Consider the following 22,830-nt stretch of genomic DNA (forward strand, 5'->3'; position numbering starts at 1 on the left):
CACTACCTCCTCCTCCTTCTCCTTCTCCGCTGCTGCTACTTCTTCCAAATGGCCTTCGGATTGTTTTTGTTCTGTTAACATTATGGTATTACGAGTTGGTATCGCTGCTTATGTGTTACATTTAGTTATACATTTTGGTTTTAATTTATGTATTTTGTTTTTTTTTTTTTTGTTTTTTTTTTTGTTTTGTTTTTTCTTTCTTTTTGTTTTTTGGGATGCATATTTTTAAATGTTCTGGCCTAGTTTTCTTTGCTTGTTTCTCTTTATACTGTTTTCATTTTTTACTTTGAGAAATTTGAAATAAAAGTAACGAAAAAAAAAACAAACATTAAACAAATAGTAAATATTTAAAATACATTTTTCAATAATATAAGTAGATACAGTTGGGTTTTTTTGTCATCGTTTTTGTTTTTCTTTCTATTCTTTTGTGAACATATAATATTTAAATAGATGTTTAAAGAGGGGCGAGGGCGACTATGCAACAAATTTTTGTTAAATTTTGTTTCTTTTTATGTATAAATAATAATAATTATATTGGTTATATCTACTAGATCTAAGTAGTTTTTAGATACGTTTTTTTGAGGCGGCATGGAAATTATGAAACTAGCCGCACGAATGGAATGGGACAAGGTGGGTGAGAACGGGGAGATGGGGTGGGGCTGTTGAGAGGGGCAGAAGGACATGGGCATGGCTTGAAGTAAGTTGTTAGAGAAATATTTACAAAGTAATAACAATTTGTTGGAGGCTTTTCGCTGTTCTTGTTGTTGTTGTTGTTGTTGTTGTTGCTGCAGGCATGAAATATTTGATTTTTCTTTTTTGTTGTTTTTTGGGGAAATTTGCGACCCAAATAGAAATTGGTCAGACATCACCATTATGACTCGTCGCGATTGTTGTGCACCCATTGGGCTGGTACCCATTGCGGTTCCCGTTCCAGCGAATTAATCTCCGCCAATAGCTGATGATAGGCCCGTTCCGTATCGTTGTTGATGATAATCATATCGAATAGATGACCCCAACGTGCTTCCATGTCACGTGCAGTGGCAATAATGTCTTTAAGCTCTTCCTCCTGCACAGAAAAAGATCAATAATCATTCATCAATAATCGTTATCGTACCATGTTAACCGATATTTGGACATACTTTGAATGGCTCGCCATTGCGCAATTTCTTCTGACGCAATTTATCAAGACTGGGAGGTGCCACAAGGACCACATAGGGCTTGAGGTCCGAGGCTCGCAATAGTTTTAAGCTCTGCGGATGCAGATTTAGTACACAGATCTTGCCGCTGGCAACAACCGTGCGTATGGCCTCCAGTGATGTGCCTAAAATTCAAGTCGAAGGCGATTAGGTATAGGAGACGAAAACACAATAATTCTGAAAACACTCACCGTAGTAGGCCTTCTCGTATTCGCCGTGCTCCACAAATCGACGGGCCAGGATATCCGCTTCAAATGCCTGCCGCGTAATGAAATGATAATCAACGCCCGGCACTTCGCCTTCGCGTCGAGCGCGGGATGTATCTATGGATAGAGGATGAGGATACATTTATTTATTATACATAGTGAAAGTAAACTTGCTGGGGAGGGGAAATAAGCCTAGGGATATTTGCTAGCCATGCAACTGAAATCAGTGGCTTAGTGAAAAGTGGCAAGCAATTTACCCTTGGCCGGCTTCAGACGCTCCTCGAGCAAATAGAAAACTAAACGGCAAAAAAAAAAAAAAACGACAAAACTGATATGGTATAGGATATCGTCGGATAGTCGGATAGACCTGCATCACCGATCTCTATTCACTTACGTGGCACTGCCGCCGAGAAGCGTTCAGAGTCCGCCATCAAGCGTTGGCGCAGCTCATGCCTGCCGATATTTGGTGGTCCAATGAGTACAATGGGACGCTTGTGGGTTGCACGTGGGTAATAGAGGGCCACCTCTTCATAGGTGAGTATCTCTTCGGGATCGGTTTCATCTGGCGCCGTTGTCGCATACAAAGGATAACTGAAAGCGAAAAAGATTGTTGAGCATTTGAGCATGAATAGAAGGGGAATTCAATTCTACTTACCCCGCTTCTGAGCTGGCCTTCTTCTTCTTCTTGCGACCCTTGCGTGCACAAAGCAAAGTGGCCCCCTTGCCACTGGTTCCCTCCTTGCCACGTGAACGGGCCAGGCCCGCCTCCTCGGCAATGGCCAGCTTCATGGTCTCACGCTGATGCTGAAACGATTGACTAGGTATGAGGCCGGCCAGTGTCTGATCCTCCTCGCCCTCGCGATAAGCCTGCCACCAATTGGGATCCTCGCGCGAGATCACATGCAGCACATCGCCCTTCTGGAAACTAATGCCAAGCTCTCGGCACGGTATATACAGATCATCCTCGGGATCGTAATCGAAGTGGGCTCGCACATGCAAGACGGCTGTATCGCGGTGTCCACCACCCAATCCCGTGCCTCCACCCACTGACATGGAGCCAATGGAGCCCTGGCCGACCAAGTTACCGCCTCCCGGGGGCGGACTACCCGCCGGCACAATGAGAAAGGTAAGGGTGCCCTGCATGGCGCCCAATAGGGCGCACACCTCGTTCACCGTCTTGCCGCGCAACTCCTGACCATTCACCTCCAAAATTTCATCGCCCTCGTGCAAGAGACCCGACTTCTCAGCCGCCCCGCCGCGCACAATGCGTCCAATGACCACAGCTTCGCCCTCATTGCGCACAGTGGCGCCCAGCGGCTCCGTTGACTTCTCGATCTGTATAATTCGAATGTTATCGTTCTGATCGTTCAGTGTTCCAAAGCAGGCGCTCATCGGTGGCGGCGAATCGTTACGCGCTGGCAACGGCAACGGCATGGCACCACGCTGAGACACTGGCAATGGCGGCACCACCGGCGGAGCCACCGCTACTGGAAGATTCCGCTTAACCGCCGGTCCCTGCGATGCCGCCGCCGCCGCCGCCGCCGCTGCTGCCGTGCTGGCCATTTGAATCGGACTGTTTGGCGTGGCTGTCGGTGAGGGAGTGGCATCCGTGTGATTGGCAATGCGATCATGAGCCAACAATAGGCCCTCCATTTCGTGACTGGTCAACAGGTTGCCCAATTCGATGGCCGCCGCCGTATTCGATTGTGTCAGCAGCTCAACAATGTCCTTTTGGAGTCCCAAGGCGCCAAAATGCAAGGGTCCCGGGACACGGGGTCGTCGACGCTGCAGCACAGCGGTGCGAGCGGCCAGAACATGCGCCACACTGGCACTGGCCAGGACACTGTGGGCACTGGAAACACGTCCGGCCAGGGTGCTCAGGCCGCTCTTGCTTAACTGACTCTGGAGGCGTGTTAAGGCGGCAATCAGTTCGCCATAACCTAAAGGACACAAGAAGGGAATAAGAAACAGAGAAGAGGGGGAGATCTCAAGGCACCAAACTCACCATCGATCTGAATGGTCTGTGGCACTTCCTCATCGGGCAAATATGCCTCATTCTCCACACCGGTCGCTTGTTGCTGCTGCTGTTGTTGGTGCTGCTGCTGCTGCTGGGCCATGGCCTTGCCAACGGCTGCTGTGGCCGTGGCCGTGTCTTGCAGTGCCTTCAACTTACGCGATCCACGCAAACTATTCCGGAGGAACTCATTCTGCTGGGCAATGCGTTCCTCCTCTTCGCGTCGCCGACGCAGTTGCTCCTGCAAAATGGTAAATAATCAAAGTAAACAAAGTGGTCAGAACGGTACATGATGACAGGAACAAGGTCAGGGCACAGGGCACAGTCATAGGGACAATGACTCTTAAGTGGCGCACTTAATCCGCAGTGCACTGCAGTGCACCCGGCGGCAATTGTGCTAATTTAATTAGCAAAACCTTTACAAATCGGGGCACACGCAAAGCAAACGCAAAACCGAGGCTGAAAGGGTCGAGATAACACACACACACACACAATAACAGAATTCTATGCTGATCGAATACACTGTTATCCTAGGAAACCATCCCAAAAGGGGGAATCTATCTCTAATATGCGTATGAGACTATGATCGAATTTTAATCCAGCAAAATTCTAACAGTATCAAAGAAAACGTTAAACCCTGAATACCCTCAATGCAAATAATTTTTACAGGGTAGCCCGGGTAAAGCTTTGCTGATTGTCAAAGGGGGGCGAAATTGGGTGGGCTCAGGTGCAACAGCAATTTGTGAAAAGAAAAACAAAAAGCGACAAATCCCTCCCGTCTCTATGGAGGACAAACTGGCCAGTAGCGATAAATGGATGGCAATTACCAAGGCAATTGTCACGCAGAAGCCCCTTAAAACGGCTCGCACAATGCTTGCTCAACTGTAAACTAAACTAAACCAAACTAAAAAAAAAAAAGAATTTAATAAACGGAATAACAATTGATTATTGAAATTGGCAAGACAATAACTAAATCCGCTTTCAATTAGATAATACAAAGACAATAAAGGCAGATGGTTTCGTGACCAATACAAAAGAAACAGAGTTACACACACACGCACACACACACCCATATACACACACACATTCACAACGAGATAACCTTCGGAAGTTGCGGAAGGCACACAAAAAATTTGCTGACTTCTCATAATACTCTAAAAGAAAATCCACAAAATCAGCAAAAAATAAAAACACAAAACAAAATCGAAACTAAATATTTCTAAATAAAACAATGAACAGTGGTTCGTTTGACCACAAATACATATATATACCTATGTATATAACATTTGGTATAATTATATTCTTTTCTCATACCTAAAAAGAAACGAATTAAAAAAATTAACGAAATCAAACAAAATGAAAACTTAACACAATCTAAGCATTCAGCTTTAAATTCACATCAAACCTTTAACGAACAATTGCCAAAAAAAAAATATTTACGTTTTTTTTTTTTAAATTTAAAACAACTTGAACGACTGTGCAATGGAAAAATTGCTTTAGAAAGTATGAAAGTATGAAAGGTGAAGTGGGGGGCAATGGAGAAAGATCATGATGTAAAATGAACAAAGTTCAATACAAATGCGAACAATTGACAAAAAACAAAAAAAGTCACAAAGAATCTATAGATAAACATTTTCAAATTGAATGATACATAATTAAATATCAGTCAAGTTAGAGAGAAATGACTGTAACTACATTTGAATACCCACCCATACCCATAAACTATACCCACACACACACGCACACACATACATACAAACAGAAACAGAGGAATACCCACACCCAAAAGCAAACTATTCATAGATCAAATGAACCTTAGCAATATAAAAATAAAGTTTTCTTTGGTTTGTGTTTTTTTTTTGCTGTTTTTTTGCCCCATCAATCATCTAAGCCAAGCAATTGTTTAAATTTTATAACAACTACAACTACAACATATAGATATCTGACAGCAACTACAACTTTTTGTTGCTGTTGTTAACAACTCAGCAATGACATCATCATTAAGCAACAACAACAATGACTTTAGAAGATACCCTATACACACACACACACAGGGAAAGAGAGAGAGAGAGGGAGAGGGGGAGATAAATAATAGATTTGACACACATTGAAAGTAAACTAAATCCTCAATATATATAAATTGCATTAAATAAAAAGTTAGTTTTAAGTTATTCCCCGTGTTGTACTCTCTCTCTCTTACTTTCGTTCTTTCTCGTTCTGACCAGCAAAACAGGAAAAATATCAAGAGGGAGATAGCTAACCTAACAATGCAACGAAATTTGTATACCCTTTGCTAACATTAAAAGGCCTTAAGAAGAAATTTTGGCATTTATTTTTTAATATATTTTTGAACTGGAAAGTATATTTGCCTAAAAAATATCTTAAAACCAAAATCAGAACTCTAAATCTAGATCCCTTTCCATTTTGGACCAATATATATTAATATTATTGAACAAAAAAACCTCATTACAATTTGTGTATAAATTTTTATAAAAGTTTGTATTAAATATTATATAGTTTGAAGTGAATACAATTTGATTAATCTAACTATATAATCTATATTAGTGGCAAATCCAGAGTGGGGGAAGAACTAGAGAAAATAGTTCCAACCCCGCCAAAAAGGTGTACAAAGTCCGTTCAAAGTTCTCCCCCCTGAAATTCTTCCCATTGCTATATATGTAAATGTTCGATTCCGAGAATCAATGCCAATAACCAGACAGACAAACTTGACTTTAAGAAACTTATGAGTTTTGTGTTTCGTTGAAAATTGAATATCAAAATGAATATACCCACATTTTGGTCAAGTGTATTGCAAATGTTTTTTGTTTATGGGTCTGTACGAGAACGCCCAAAGGGGCAGCCAGTTAGCCTACTTGTCAACTGGTTGGTTGCTTGTTGTTGTTGTAGTTAGCATATATGTATATATAGATAAAGCCAGTTCAGTTGTTGACTAAAATCTACAAGTTGCTTCTGCTGCTGCTATTTTTGCTGTTGCTGTCACACACACGCACACACAAACAGACTTGAAGTTGGAAAATATTGTTTTGAATAAATGAAACAAAGTTATGAATACTTTAGATATAAATTACAAAGACAAATTGCAAGCGCGTGTACCAATTGATATGAACATAAACATTTTTGTCACTCTTCTCTTCTCCCTCGGGACTTGCCTGTTGTTGTCGCAAACGTGTCGATGAGCGTTGAATTTGTATGCCCCGTCGCAAGCCAAAGGCATTATTATTGTTACGTTGAGGCGTGGTTGTTGCCGATCCTGCCAAATGATCAGCAACATGTTGCTGTTGCTGTTGCCCAGCAATTATATTATTGCCATTCATATTGCAATAATGATTATTATTGTTGTTACTATTATTGTTATTATCTTTATCATGTTTAATGTTGCTCGTGTTTGTATTTGTATTCGTATTCGTGTTGTTATTGTTGTTGTTGTTATTCGTATTAGTTAACACTATAAATCTATTGGTTGTTGTTGTTGTTGTTGGTCTCTCTATGGCTAGCTCATCAGCAGCATTATTCTCTAGAGTCACTTGCAATGTGGATACAACCATGTTGTTTAAGGTTCGTTCAGTTCCAGTTTGCTAACACGCATAAATTGTTGATACAAATTGTTAGGAAGACACAAAAATGCAGCGCATATGTATGTATATGTATGGAATAATGCGCATTTCAAATGAAACTTGTTACTAAATGTTGCTGCTGTTGCCGTTGCTGCTGTTGCCGTTGCTGCTGTTGCTGTTCCTGGACAGTTGTTCTTGGCTCGTTTTTGCCCATTAAAAGCGAAAGTTAAAGCTGTTAGTTAGTTTTTTGCTTCCTCCCCTCACTCTCTCTCTTTCTCTCTTCACCTCTCCTTGTCATTTTTTAAGCTAGGCAACAATATGATCCACAACAACGCAGCAACAATAGCTTTCCATTCGACATGCACGTGCAATTTACAACAGTTTAATTTTTTATTCATTTGTTTATTTATTACTTTAATTTTTTTTTTTTTGTTTTTATTTTACTGTTGTTGTTGTTGTTGTTGTTGCTGCTTTTATTTCAACGTGCCTTGCTTAGCAATTGAGAAGCCGTCGTTGACGCTGCAATTTTTTGTTGCTCCAACAACAACAAGAGCGACAACAACATCAATGAAACAAAGTAAAAAAAAAAAAAAAAGTTTACCTTTACTGTTTACTTATATCATTATTATTATTATTGTTTTTGTCGATTTTTGTTGTTGTCGCCTTTTTTATGGTATTTTTCTGAATTTTTGTTCTCTTTGCATTGATATTCATTATGAGTCAGAGCAAAGTCCAAGGCAAAATATTTATGATTATAATGCGAAATTAATTTAATTCAATTGATTAGCCAATGACATTCAATTCGAACCAGCGCACACAACTTTGTAACACACACAATGCTTGTCAAACTTTTCTAATTTTCCACACAGACAAAAAAAAAAAATAATCACAACAAAAGGAAAAACCAAAATTCAAATGCGGCCGATCGCAGAACGTGTAGAAAAACAACTAAAAATGCCAACTGAAAAATCATAACAAATGAGCGACAAAAAAAAATACAACCGACCGAGCCCAATGGCCCACGGCACCGGCTTTATGTCTACACAGAGAGAGGAGAGAGGGAGAAAGAGAGAGAGAGAGCGGGATAGATACAGAGAGAGTTAGTCAACGAATGAGAGAGATAGATAGATAGGGGAGAGACCAGTAAGGTGGTTAAGATAGTGCGTTTGTATGTGTGAGCCAAGTTGCTGCGGTCTACTGTCGGCCTAAACAATTGCCAATGCCGCTTCTGTTTAGCTTAACACTAACAGCAACAATAAAATATTCAACTAATTTGCTGCTGCAACCCTTTTTAACACAATACCAAGAAAAATGCCGCAAAATAAATATTAAAAAACAAAAAACACAACGTACCACATTTAACTAACTCGACTTTATGCTACCCTTCTTTTATTTAAAAAAAAGAACCAAGAGAATTTAATTTTATTTGCCAAGCTGGCTCCATCTATCGAACCATATAGGTAATGATTCTATTTGAATTTTATGATATCATCATTCGATGTTAATCAAATTTGCCAGTTACCAACTTTGATGATGATCATATAAGAAACAAAAACATTTTTTCAATCATTATGATCAAATATTATGATATACATAATAATTTTATAATAGCTATATCCATATAGTCGCTCGATCTTTATAAAATTTGATACAGTTACATTAATTAGTATATTAGGCTAACAAATTATACATATTATTAAAATGGTTGAAGAAATAAACTAATATGGATGTGGAACTCTATTTTGGAACCATATTATATGATGATGTGTGGACAATGAAGTCATCTTATCATACTGATCAAGAACATATATTCAAGGAGCTTCTTTCTAGGCAAATTGCCAATTTCAAATCAAACAAAGGATAATTTTTGTTTGGGTGTCCATCTCCATACTATATTTTAGAAATTTTTAAATCATATTTGTCCCACTGTGCTGTGTTTGGTCTTGGCAGGCAATACAAAAATTTCGTATGATAAAGTCACATTGATAAGCACTCGCAATGTTGAACCAAGATAAACTAAAAAATACTTATGGAATATTGGTCACAAAATTTTACTAAAAACTGTTGAGCTTGCAGGGTGCAACTTTGGCCCATCAACAAAAGGCAGACGGAGTGATAGAAAGAGCTAGAGAGAGAGAGAGAGAGAGAGAGAGAGAGAGAGAGAGCGAGAGAGAAGAGAGATGAGAGAACAAACCACTAACACATTACTCATTAACCATTGCACGTTGAACGTTTCAGGTTGCTGGTTGCAAGTTGCATGCACCACCCACACACCTTACCCTACCCTACCCTACCCTTCCGTACTTTTCTGTACCCCACCCTGGTAACATTTCCTCGCACATTCATTATCCAATTAAAGCAAATGGCTCTCAAACTGCATACCATGGGCTTCCGCTTTTTAGTTGAAAATTAAGTACATTTGCCTCTTCTTCAGCTTCCAGCTCCATCTACATTGTCATTTCCACTTTTCACTCTTAACGAATTCGATTAAAAGTTGGCATAATTAATCATTGCATTAAACAACTTTGAAAGCCCCCAGCCCCGCCCCCGCCCCCGCCCCCATCACCCACAAGGCGACGGTGGCATCGAAATGTAAAAATGTTTCACTTTTTAAAAGCATATACAATATACATTTTGTTGGTGTTCCTGGGCACTTTTAAGAGCACAGTAAACAAAAAGTTGTTAAGCAACTTTTTTTATTCACGCCCACAAGCAACACAATTTACTTGTATGGACTCTGTGTGTGTGTGTGTGTGTGTGCCTGTGATATTTTTCCGTTTTGTTTAATGCCTTTACATTTTGCTTTTTCCTCTTTAGTTTTCGCTACTTTTCAGTCACACCGATTAACAGTTTGAGGTAATTATGAGACCGACGTGGAGGGAGACTTGCAGTTTTAAATCCATTGCTACTTGAATGGTTGCTGTTGGCCATTGACCAGCAACTCAAATGAGCACGTACCACACCAAAGCGGAATGAGGCAGTGGCTAAAGGGAATGGGCCAACAAAGAACAGAGAGAAAGAGAGAGAGAGAAAGAGCGTAGAACAAAGTCATAAGCCGGAAACGTTGCCATAGAGTTAACCCTCTCCCTTGCCACCACTACTTCCTCCTCTTGCCATTCCACAGACTGCAAATACATGCTTCATACATATATTGAGGTTGACAACGTATCGAAATAAGAGAGGAGGGTAGCGATGGTAGGAAGAGCGGGGAGTTGTACGGAAGAGGGAAGCATGCGTCACGGATATTTCTACCTGTTCTGCATGTCAAAAGGGCTCATTCAACTGTTGTGGCCTCATCTGCCATTGCCCTTATATGAATGTCAATCTATAGAAGTTTTAAACTCAAACATCTTTATAAAATTAACGTCTACTAATGAAAAAGTAAACAAAAATTGTTTGTGACAAAACAGGAAAAAAGAGGAAGAGAACCCTACGATAACATACATATGTATAATAGTATTGAAGATTTTGCATCGTTTTGATCAGCTGCAAGCTAATTCTGCTCTACTGCTCAATATTTTGCACCTTATAGAATATTTTTAAACTACAATTTAATTAAAATAAACAACAATTTTCTAAGCTATCTTTTTATAGAATATTACATACTTCTTTCTCATTTGCGTTTTGTAATAGAATAGAATTTTAAATAGAATCAATCTCTAAACACCTCATATTCAAATATTTCCATTCTATTTTAATTTGATCTCGAAGGTATTTTGCACTCTTGTGAACATTAATTAAAGCAATGCCCAGGAGTAAGGAGTAACTGAGTTAAGTCCAATATGTATAAGAGCAGAATGGAATTCAAATTACAGTTTTACAAGCCCTTCAGAAGCCACGGGCAACATTTGCCATAGCCTAACGTTTAGGCGCAGTATTCAAAGTGAATGTATGTTACTCACCTGATATTTCTTTATGCTATCCAATTGTTCCAATGTAGGTTCAACAATTTGGGCAATTTGTTGTTGCTGCTGTTGTTGTTGTTGTTGACTGCTGCCATTGCCCAAAATGCGACGATCGGGCAATTGAGGGGCGGGTGCACAATTGATAAGGCGTCCATCCTTCTCCACACGCAAATGATCGCGTGGAGGTGGCACGGGTTTTGCATTACCATTAAGCTGCATATGTAAATGAGAAGTTTTGGATTAGTTTTAAGCTTAAACAACAAGTAAAACGCCTGCGTGTATATACATATGTGTCTGTGTGTGTGTGTGTGTGTATGTGTGCGTAAATGAAGATGGAATGTATATTATATGTCTGTATGTATACATAAATGTGTGTGTGTTTGTGACAAATTTGATTTGTTCCCATTATTGGCATATTTTTATCATCTCCGTTTATTTTATGTTTTTGTTTTTTAATTAAATTTTTTCGTTTGACAACCCTGACCCAAGGCATAACCAACCCTCAGCCCCGCTAGCCGCCACCCTGCCCGTTTGTTTTAACAACCCACCCACATACATAAATGACACACAAACAACAACAATGTGTCCGCCGCACTACCCGCACTTGTTAACACTCAAATATGTATGTATATATATGCAATGAGTGCAACATGAGGCAACTGGCAATACACCGAAATTGTTGTACCCTATCTGACAAAACCTTTTTTTAAGTTCTTACAAGCTTAAGGAATTTCTTGTACACTTCATTGAGACGAAGCAATGTTCCATTTTACTGATGGTCAAAAAAAAGACATAAAAGTTTATGTAGGTATTTCAAGTTTTCTTATCGTTCTACAACACTGTTTGGCAGGGACGAATCCTGAAGAGATTTTTAGGGGGATCCAGACAAAAAGAGTATTTATAGTGTGATAAGGCTTTCGATGCATGATCCATAAAACAATTCGGGCCCAGACCAGTGGACCAGCCACTTCCTGAAACCGTCCCAGAAGTTTGAGACTTATAACCTATTTCCTCACAAATTTAAGTCGATTTACAACACTACCGTAAATAAGCATCAAATAAAGTGTTTTTAAGCGACTTATGATGAAAATTGATGATACAAACTTTTCTAAACCTAAGCAACCATTATTGGAGATCTAGTAGAAGCAAGCAAAGCCCCCAAAAATAGGCTATAGCAAAATTTGCTAAATTGTATGAACGAAAGCGCTTGATTATTTATTCTAGTTGTATTATTTTTAGTAAAAATCCATAAGATTCTAGCTAAAGCAAATAGTTGCAGATGACGTCACAAACAAAAAGACCGAATGGATATACCTTTCTTTGGGATTTCGTATCTTGTAGGATGGATGCAATTATTTTTGTTTCATTGCATTGTCATTTATTTATTTATTTGTATGCCCTTTCTTGCCTCGGTCTGTCTCTCTCTCTCTTTCCGTGTGTGTGTGAGTTTGTTTCGCAACCAAATGGCAAAAAGGCAAACAAAAATACAGGAATCCTTTGTTTTTATCCTTTCGTTTCTGTTTTTTTCTCTTTTTTGGGTGAATTAATCGAAAGCAATTTCACATAAATTACACTTATTTCTCAATGTGTACATTTATATGTATGTATGTATGTGTTCGTGTGTATTCGTATGTGTGTCGGTTTGTGTATTTAGAGTGATGAGGGGCTACTCGACCCCCTTGAAACCTCAGCGCCTCAGCTTTTCCCAGCATCCACTAGTTCTGGGTATTTAGGATTATGCGATGCTAACGAGGCCAAAAGAAGCAGTTGCTTTAATGCCAGGAATTAGGCCAAAACTAAATAATGTTGGCAGTTTAAATGCAATGCAATGCAAAAATCAATAAACAGACTTATAACTATATATATATACATATACATACATACATATAGAGAGAGAGAAGTGAAAAAGAAACCTTAGCAAGTGTAACATAACTTTTGCAAAGAGAAAAACAAAGAATCCGATTCAAGACTGATTTGTCACCCATCCCGCCAAGAGGGGGGCAAAAGAAGGTCAAGTTGTGAATTTCCACAGCAGCCCAAAACAAAAAACGACAACTACAAACAAAAACGAAGGAAAATAAAGAAATGCGAGGGGAAAATTATAAAAGAAAAAACCTAAAGCCATATGCGGAAAATGTTGGCGATAAAAATGTTGAATTGTTTTTTTTTTTTCGTTCTCTCTTGCTGTCTCTTTCTCATCTTTTTGTTGATGTTGCTGCTGCTGTTGCTGCTGTTCCATTAATATAGCATTTACTGCCGCTGGCATGGCACATGTTGCTGCTGATGGTGTACCAGGTGTTGGCTGGCTTCCTCGACCACATTTCCATTTCCATTCGACCCAGATGAAATGCAAATTGCCAGAGATTTATGTCAGTTACATGCACATTTGCACACACACAAACACACACACACATAACAACAACTAGAAAAGAAAGACAAGGGGGCAACGGGGGCAAGGCAAGTGGGTTGGTTGGGTTGGTTTATGTTAAAGAATGGAGATAGAGGAACAAGAGAAGTTGGTAATTTCCTTTTGGTCATGTTGCTGCATACCGCACATAATTAATCAACTTAGACTAAAATAAAAAAGAAAAAAAAAAGAAAAGGAAACAGAAACAACAAAATCTAAACAACACAAAATACAAGAGAATGGACAGAGCAAACAAACAAAATACAAAAAAAAAACTACAGCAGAAAAGGAGCTTATTTTAAACTACACAAAAAGAGTGAGTGAGAGAGAGAGAGAGGCAGAGGTAGATAGAGAGTAGGGACATAGAGTGGGAAAAGAGAAGGCAAGACTGCCAGTTAGACAAACATAGACTTATGTATGTAGAAGTAGCAAATATTATATATGTATATACAATGTTGTTGTATACCTCATCTGCAGCTACGTGCTTGCTGCTACTGCTGCTGTTGCCATCGCTGCTCGCAGCAACAACATTACCAGCAGCAACATTCGCAGCAACAACAATTGCTGACGACTTATAGCCAGAACCTGAAACAGAACCAGACCCCGAAACAGATCCAGACACGCCCAGCGATGACAACGTTGTGTGTGCCGTCGAGGAGCTGGCATTCGATAGCAACGAGCCACGTGATGAAAGATGTGCTGGCGGTGGATAACGTGGCGGCGTTTTAACCATCTCAATAAAACTATCCGGCACATCAACCGGCAATTCACGATGTGGTATCTTGCTGTTGCTGTTTGTCATTGAAGTTGCTGATGCTGATGCTGATGCTGCTGTTGCTGGTGTTTGCTGCTGCTGCTGTTGATTAGGCTCATAGCCTGGTGGTGCTAAACTTAAATCATCTGGCACTGTTGATGTGGTGCTCGCTGTTGTTGCTGCTGTTGTCGATGACGATGATGATGCTGATGTTGATGCCACACTGGGTATATTGCTGCCGCTGCCGCTGCCGCTGCCACTGTTGCTACTGCTATTACTATTACTTGTATGCATTGAACTATTGCTGCTGTTCAATGAGTTGCTGTTACTGCTGCTGCTGTTGGTTATAATTAATGCTGACTGACTGCGGCTGCTGCTGCTGCCAGTGCCAGGGCTTTTACTTGTTGTTGTTGTTGTTGTTGTCGTCGTCGTCAATGATTGTTGTTGATATTGATGATGATGATGATGCAATTGATGATAGGCATGAAATGTATCCAATTGTTGTTTGCTCATCACCTCATCGAAAGCACTCGATGATGGTGAGCTGGAACCTTTACGATATAGACCATCTACCATGCAGATCAATTCATCAGTGACACTATTATTGCTATTGTTGCCATTTGGATCATTGTTCATTAACAATTTATTGCTGGGCGTTTGTTGTTGGGCTATTTGTTGTTGTTGTTGAGCAATTGTTGTTGTTGTTGTTGCTGCTGCTGTTGCTGCTGTTGTTGCTGCTACTGTTGCTGTTGGTATGGTTAATAATGTTTGCTGTTCGTGTTGTTCCGATTGTAGACAATTTTCATAGTTTTCAATTTGTTCCAATTTAGTTTGTTGTTTTTGATTATACAAATTTTGTGTGGCCACATCGAGTTGTGTTGTTGTTGTTGTTGACAATGTTGTTGAGTGTTGTTGTTGATGTTGATGAGCATGTTCATGTTCATGTTGTTGTTGTTGTTGTTGTAGTTGTTGATCATGTTGATGTGAAGAATGATATGCAACAATTAACAATTTGTTAGCATGATCATTATTAGATTTAGTTGTGAATGTGATATTTGTGTTGGTGCTCAATTTTGTATGTTTCTGAATGTCGAATATATATGTGCAGGTGGTTTAGATGCAGTAGTGTATGTGTGTGTTTAGGTGGATGGTTTTGGTTTTTGTTTTTGTTTTTGGTTGATGATGAAAAGAAAGAGATGCATGAATTGGAATGATATAGTGAGTGGTGGGTGTTTTGTATTTTTGTAGTAAGCATATTTTGGGGTATTTGTGTTTGTTAGTTGCAGTTTAGTTGGCTAGTTAGTTAGTTAGTTAGTTAGTTAGTTAGTTAGTTATTCGATGTGTGCTTTGACTTCGTTTTTGGTGTTAAAAAGACATCTCTCTGATTTACCTGTGGTGGACGGGGTGGCGGATATCTGGGTGGCGTCTTATTACGTGCTATAAACGTATCTGGACAGTCGACGGCCATCTCACGATGTGGACCTATGGGTTGGCAATAAAATGTCATGTGTGTGTGTGTGATTATAAATATGCAATTACATTTAATTTTTGAATTAAACGCACCGTTATCTTGATTCACCGACAGCATGGTCAGCATTTCCTGATCGATCTCCCTAATATCACTCGAGTGTGTTCGATAATGTTGTTGCTGTTGCAAATGTTGAGGCTGCTGTTGCGGCAGCTGTTGCTGCAGTTGCTGCTGCTGCTGCTGCTGCTGTTGATGATGATGCAGATGATGATGCTGACCAGTTATATAATCATCCGGCAGACATGGCTTCAAATCATCACCATCAATGACTACAATGCTCGAACCGGAACGCCGGCGTGGCCTACAAGAAGCAAGAAATTAAAACATGTGTTAAATTATTGTATTAAATATAACTGGATTGTATTAAATCAAGAATAAACTACTTAAATGAAATTTATACAATAAAATTCTGCTGGCATTTTGCAGCAAACATTTTTCCAACTCCCCTAAAGCCAATAAAATCCTTGAAATCCCTGAGACTTGCACACACACACACACACACACAGACTCAGACACAATCTGGGATATAGTATTTCTATTTCATGCAACATTGACAGCAGCTGTCAATTGCAACACACACTCGATGCAAGCTCAGGCTTTGCCTCTGGCTATGGCTCAGGTGCATTTACAGTTTGAGTGTCACTGTGTAGAAGATTTAGCAAAGATGTTGACAATGATGACGATAATAAAACGCAGCTGGATATCGTTATTATTATTATATGCGCCTTTTATTATTATTTTCCCCAAAAAGTTACCGAGCAAAGAACAGAGAATAACTCGCTGGCCGGTTAGTGGGATGGAGAGGGGGGTGGATGGTTGCTGCTTGGTAAAAGGAGCAAAGCGAAACCGGGGATTTTTTTAGGTGCCGAAGTCCCAAAACTTTTGTCTAACTTTGCACTTTGGTTTTCTCTTTCATTTTTGGTTTAGTGAGGGTTTTTTTTTTTTGTTTCTTTTGCTTTGTTTCCTTTTGCTTTGAGCTGCGTCCATTGAAAAAGAGGTTTTTCTATAGAGGAGGCAATTTTCGCCTTAATTTGTTCGACTTTTGGCTTAAAGGTTTTAGCTACAACGACGTCCGGGCTAATTGCAAAAAAGCTCAAAGTGGATTTTATGCTGGGATCAGCTTTCAGCCTAAAAGTATGCAATTTTCTAATAGAGAAACGGGCCTAGGCCTAGAAAGAGAAAGGGGAGAGAAGAAAATAGAAAAACGGGGCTAAAAAAAAGAAGGAAACTGAGTCCAGTTGGTGTGGATGTGGTGTATAGGTGGGCTGTTGGGTGGTTCGTTGGTTGGTTGGTTGATTGGGTCGCTATGTCAGCTCCAGAGGGACGACAAAAGCAATTTCAGTTGCCGACATCAAAGTGCAGCTCCACTTGCTCAATTTGCACCGCCACAACTCAACGCTCCACCCCGCTCTAACCAACTTCACTACCCACACACACACACACACACACACACACACACACAGTTTGGTGGGCGGCTCAGAAAACGTCAGTAACAGTACAACGTGACCAAGAACAGCAGCAGCCTGAAGAGGTGTCAAAGCTATTTTGCTGGTCAGTCCAATTCAGTGCAAACCACCCACCCACCCACTCGGCATCACATCACTTGCACATGAAAAATCCTCCCAACCCATTTAACTTGTCTTTATTTATAGAGAACATAGAGAGCGGGAGACGCCCATTGAATACGTTGCAATGCATTAAAAACCGATTTCTAGAGAATGCGCCCAAGACAAGACAACGGGGCGAGACAATTCAATTTGCGTAACAGCCGACTTCGACTTCGACGACGACAACGATGACGATGACGACGATAGCAATGGCAATGGCAAGGACGACAACGCAAATGAGTCGAGCAACGTGATGTGGAGGCGGACACAAAAAAAAAAGAAGAGAACTATAAACGAATTAAAATGCCTTTGGGTGCTGAAGTTGAAGTGAAGACCCAAGACCAAGACGGAGGCCAAAGCCAAGTGAGAACGAGTGGCGGACCAGAGAACAGAGCAACCGACAGCTGGAGCACTCTCGCACGCTCATCAAAAGTCCTTAGTAAATGGTAAAGGCAGAAGAAGGAAAATGAAAAGCAAAAGTAGTAGTAGGTGTTCAAGGCATCTCGAGAGGTTCGTTCGATTAGTTCCATAGCAATGCAATTTTCATGCAATTAACTTTAAGGACTGTGGGCTTGGTCAGGTTCAAGTAGAATGGATGGAGGGGTAGATCATGATAAATGGATCGATGAATGAATGAATGAATGGATGGATAGATGGTTGAATGGAAAGGCAAAATAACATTAAGAAGAAGAAAGCAAGGCGAAACAGTTTTAGAGCCACAGTACGTGCAATCTTATGCCACTTAGGCAAGTCTGGCAACCAATTTGTGTAGGAGCCTCCCTCGCACTTTTGTTTGTTTCTGATGGCTTATGGATTTGGGTTCAAGTCCGGGTTCGGTCCGGCCGTGTCCGGTCCGGTCGGGTCATCAATAACCCATTTGGATAAGCAAAAGCACAACAATTTCCAAACGCTGTCAAGTGAGCAAGTGTATCCGAAAGAGAAAGAGGGAAACAGGCGGAGAAAAAGATAGAGAATGCTGATGATAATGAGAATGAGGATGATGAAAAGGAGGACATGGTTTCAGTATCTGCGGTTGATAACCAGTCACAAGTCGTTGAGCAGAGGGGGGAAAACGAGAGGCTATCAGAGAGAGACAAGACATGCAAAACCATTACATTTCTATCGGTGTGTGTGTCTGTGTGGGTTAGCACACACCCACGACACACAAAGACACACACACATGTTCATGACAGCGACATACACATTTGTATTGTTGTCATTGTTTGTTGATGTCATGCGACATGCTAATTGTTTATGGTCAGCCAGCGAATTCTGCTTAGACAGCATAGAGAAGGAGAAGGAGAAGGAGAGGAAGAGGAAGGGAAGTTTCAACTGATAAGCGATGGTCACCGCTTTCACCTCAACATAATCATCATCAATTGGTGCATTTCCAATGCAAAAAAAAAAAAGATATACACAAAGAGCGAGTGCGAGAGACAGAGAGAGAGAAAACAGGAATGTTAAAAATTCCAACACAAACTTCATGCCTCAAAGATTACACACCTGTGGATAGCTAGCTTCTCCTGGTCAACAAGTGGTAGTGGCAGCTGGTCTCTGAGTTCTGGGCCCAACCCCCGGAAGAGACTTATTTACTGTGACCAGCGGAAGTTGCCTTTGTTCATCATCATCATCATCATCCTCATCATCATCATCATCATCATCGCCATCATCATCGCCATCGCTGGATAGGGTTTTTAGGGCTAGGGCTACAACTACAAGTAAGTCATAATAATGCCGGACCACAAAAATATTTCGAAAGGTGCCCCAAGACCAGGTAGAGATGCCAAACCCCAAGTACACTGGGTATTGTGGGTGTGACCGTCGGCAAACACCTAAAACTATTTCACAAAAAAAAAAGAGAAAAAACCACCCAAAATAAAAGTAAAAAGATACAGACAAACCAACAAGAAGAACGGACGAACAAGCACAGCCAGCATTTTGAATGCCATTGATTATGATAGAAAGAAAGGGAGGAGAATTGTGGTAAATGAATGATGAGATGAGCAAAATGAATATATGGGTGTGTGTGGTATGTGGTATGTGTGTGTGTGTGTGTGTGTTCGTGTCATAAACTTTAAAAGTGTGGATAGGTACCTAGAAAAATTAAACTAGAATAAATTGATATGTAATCTTGAGGATGAGGAATTATATCAAAAGAACTGCGCCGAGATTAAAAATGGACCCTGGGGAAACGAAATTTACGAGGAAATTCGATTCCACTGATCCTTTTCTTAAGCAGAAACTTTTCTTTGAAATGCAGTTTATTTCCCCACTAACTTTTCCTTATCACATGATTTGACTCGTACTTTATTATTAGAACATTTTGTAGATTTCATGGGTTTGGCATTAGTAATACCAAAAGAAATCAAATTTATGTAATAATCTTCGTATTTACCAACACTGCATACAAGTGTGACCATATAATATTTACGTATTAAATTGATAACATTGTTTTTATTGATATCTTTGTTTGATTAAATTTCAGTTACTCTCAATATATCAAAAATATATGTATTTGTATATTGTTACTTATTTCTCTTAGTTGTAGCCTTTTAAGTGTCTTTATTTAAACACCAGATGAAAATAAAGTCGAAAAGGTCTAACCGTTAATCAAAAGGATAAGTGCCAAGCTTAAATAGACAAATTAAAGATTTACTCGAGCTCATTTTACATTTCTAAAGATGTCCTCAGTGGAATCGTAATTTACCGTATTCTATGCTTTGAGTGGTTTTACATCTAATTAACGGTGAAACCACAAAAACCAAAAATATCAGTAACCAATCAATCAATAGCAATCAAAGTCGAGAGACAGTTTTCTCACCCCAAAAAGGGAATCTAAGTTCGTTTCAACTCAAACTAGTTGTACCTAAGTACATATACATACATACATACATATATAAAATGTTCTATACATTTGCTCTTGATAAAATTCATGGGCAAATGGTAGGAGAGGGCAATGGTGGTAGTGGGTGATGCTGGATACCCCACCAATTTCTGCCATTTGACGTTGAGGTGCACAAATTTCTTAAGTATTAATTAAAAGCTAAATACAAACAAAAGAGTCAAAGTGGAAGAAGACGAATGATTGACTTCCCTTACTTTTTGTCCCTAATGATGGAGGGGGCAAACGTAAAAGAGAAGGACGAATGCATTTTCAAAGTAGTCAACCTCCCGCCCGCTTTTCTTTTGCCATTACACCGACCTTACCTCCTGCCAACTGTTGGCCCACCCCGTCGTCTTGTTTTTGGCCATGAATGAAATTTAAATTTTTAGGTTTGAGGTGAGAAGTTTCGATTTGGTATTGCTTTTTAAAGAAAAGTCATTAAACTACAGTTGATTTGGTTTGCAATTTGGATTACTTTTTAGAATAACTTAATTGTTTGTTTGATTGACTTTTTTTTTGTTTTGTTTCTCAAGTTCAAGTTCTTAAGATTTGGCCAAAGTTGTGGACATTTAGAAAATCAATCAAATGGAATTTATATTAAATGAATCTGAAGCTCGACAAATGCAAATGAAGTTTGCTTTTTTTTTGCTTTTTCTTTCTCTTTCTTTCTTTGTGTCAGCTAATTCCCTTTCATTCTGAGAAAAATTTACCTTTCGTCATTTGGTTTTATCTTTTCTCTGCCTGTTTTTACTTTTACTACCATATAATATATATCAATATGGTTTGCACTAATGCAACTGCAGGTAGATAGATTGGGAGAGCACAAGAGTAACAGTGTGAGAGAAAGAGAATGAGAGAGATGGCAATATGAAGTCGATTTTCTTTTCCATTTTGAGGTGAGTTAATTTTCTGGCTAAAATTTTTACATTAGCTATGAATCATCTCATAGAAAATGAGAAATATTAATCTTAATTGGAGCCTCATATTGCAGATTGCAGAAAAGAAGAATACTTAGGTCAGAGCAACATCAAATATCCAATTAATTATGTACATATATAGTGTGTTATGGATAATTCTTCTTCAAGGATCTACAAAAACTATCTTATAGATACATTTGCATATAGTCTACTTGCTAGAGCAGACCTAGAAATGGTTTAGCACTTACCATTGCTTTAAGATGCGCATCTTTTAATCCAATAATTTGTGTTTTTTTTTCTTAAATAATTATTATATTTTTAAAGTGTGACAGTCATCACAAACACACATAATTAGAAACGACGAAAAAAAAAATAATATCTAAAAAAAGAAACAAAAAAATGAGAGTTGAGCGCATGCGCAACAACAAACAGACCAAAAAAAAAAACTTTCGAATGAAAAATGTTAACTGACCAAAAATTGCAGTGGCCATTGCAAGTAACACTGACACATGCACACAAACACACGCACACACACACAAGCAGAGATCAATGCAGCTGGAAAAGTATCTTTCACTTTTCATTGGATATGGCAACACTGGTAAAGATTTTCGGTTCTCTGTTTTGGTCTTGTTTGTTACAAAAGTTTTTGTTTTGTTTTTGGAAATTTTAATTGCATTATAATGAGCTTGAAAATCTGTCAAAAATTCTTGGCAACACACATACACAGAAACACATACACACGCGCACACTTGCAATGTGTGTGATCAGCTAACGGCAGCTTGCAATTGCATGTTTGTTAAACATTTTTCTTCTTATGATTGTTTTTGTTGTCGCGGTCAGTTGCATTTTGATTGTTATTGTTGTTGTTGTTGTTGTTGTTATTATTGTTACTACTGCTGCCGCTCTTGCATTATCCACAACGCGTTTTTACCTCTCTGCGAACAAAGTCAGCCATAGACTGACTGAAAAACTGAAAACTGAGCTGAAAACTAAAAAAGAAAAAAATAATAATAACAACAACAACACTAAGCAAAAGCCAAGGCACTGCCGCCGCCGCCGCCGCGGCCAAACAGAAAGAAGAGAGCCAGAGCGAGCGAGGTAGAGAGAGTATGAGTGAGCGACCCAAGCCAGACCCAAGCAACCAGAGCAAGTGCAAGTGCGAGCGAGGGAGACAGGGAGTAGGGAGAGCAGGAAGAGCAAGAGTTTTGAGTGAGAGACGACAGAGCAGCGTAACGAGGTGAGCGAGCACTAACTATCTCTCATATACCTGTCGGCAATGCAGCGCAAGTGCAGCTCACTCAAAGGATATTGAAGTGCTCACACACACACACACACACGCATACACATACTGACACGCACATAGCCCGAGGGTTAAGCAACAACAACAATAACAACAACAGTAAACAATGGCAAATTGCAAACGAACACTTCGAGTGTAACAACAACACCAACAACATCAACAGAGCCAAAGGAATAGAGAGCAATAAGCGAAATAGGCAATTTCCAGCAATTCTTAAATCACAACTTCCTTCTTTTTGATCGAATTAAGAATACTCTAAGATCGCATACTCTATGATCGGTTTTATTCAAGATAAAGAGGATCTACAAATCTCGCTGCTCTAAATTGAAAAAGTTTTCTTCTCACTTCAATGATCTCTCATTGAAGTTGGGTCAGGGCAAAAGTGAGTGTATGTATGGGTATGTGTTTTTTTTTTTTTTTTTTGCAAGGGTATCAAAACAGGCAACAGGCAGAACAGAAAAACAAGCAGAGGTGGAAAAAAGGCAACAGCAGCAGCAGCGCTGCCAGCAGCAGTAAGGTAAAAGCCATTGAGCGGGA

At 39.5% G+C, this 22,830-nt stretch overlaps 1 protein-coding gene across 6 annotated transcripts in view; it reads right to left on the reverse strand.

Moving 5' to 3' along the window:
• Positions 1-328: 328 nt before the first annotated feature.
• LOC6648573 (MAGUK p55 subfamily member 7) overlaps positions 329-22,830 on the reverse strand; it is a 58,028-nt gene continuing 35,526 nt past the window's right edge. For 2 of the 6 annotated variants that reach the window (XM_023179279.2, XM_023179280.2), the window contains 10 exons: positions 15,621-15,886; positions 15,448-15,539; positions 13,770-15,140; positions 10,894-11,109; positions 3,408-3,657; positions 2,058-3,342; positions 1,797-1,993; positions 1,388-1,519; positions 1,140-1,321; positions 329-1,066 (listed from right to left, as the gene is read on the reverse strand). In XM_023179279.2, coding sequence (XP_023035047.1) covers positions 872-1,066; positions 1,140-1,321; positions 1,388-1,519; positions 1,797-1,993; positions 2,058-3,342; positions 3,408-3,657; positions 10,894-11,109; positions 13,770-15,140; positions 15,448-15,539; positions 15,621-15,886 — 4,186 coding nt within the window. In that variant the 3' untranslated portion in view covers positions 329-871. Of the gene's footprint in view, positions 1,067-1,139; positions 1,322-1,387; positions 1,520-1,796; positions 1,994-2,057; positions 3,343-3,407; positions 3,658-10,893; positions 11,110-13,769; positions 15,141-15,447; positions 15,540-15,620; positions 15,887-21,241; positions 21,300-22,830 lie in introns of those variants that run through there. The other 4 variants (XM_023179278.2, XM_002071293.4, XM_047011218.1 and 1 more) reach the window with 3 other exon arrangements.

Source organism: Drosophila willistoni, assembly GCF_018902025.1.
Source record: "Drosophila willistoni isolate 14030-0811.24 chromosome XL unlocalized genomic scaffold, UCI_dwil_1.1 Seg141, whole genome shotgun sequence".
NCBI classification, from domain to species: domain Eukaryota; kingdom Metazoa; phylum Arthropoda; class Insecta; order Diptera; family Drosophilidae; genus Drosophila; species Drosophila willistoni.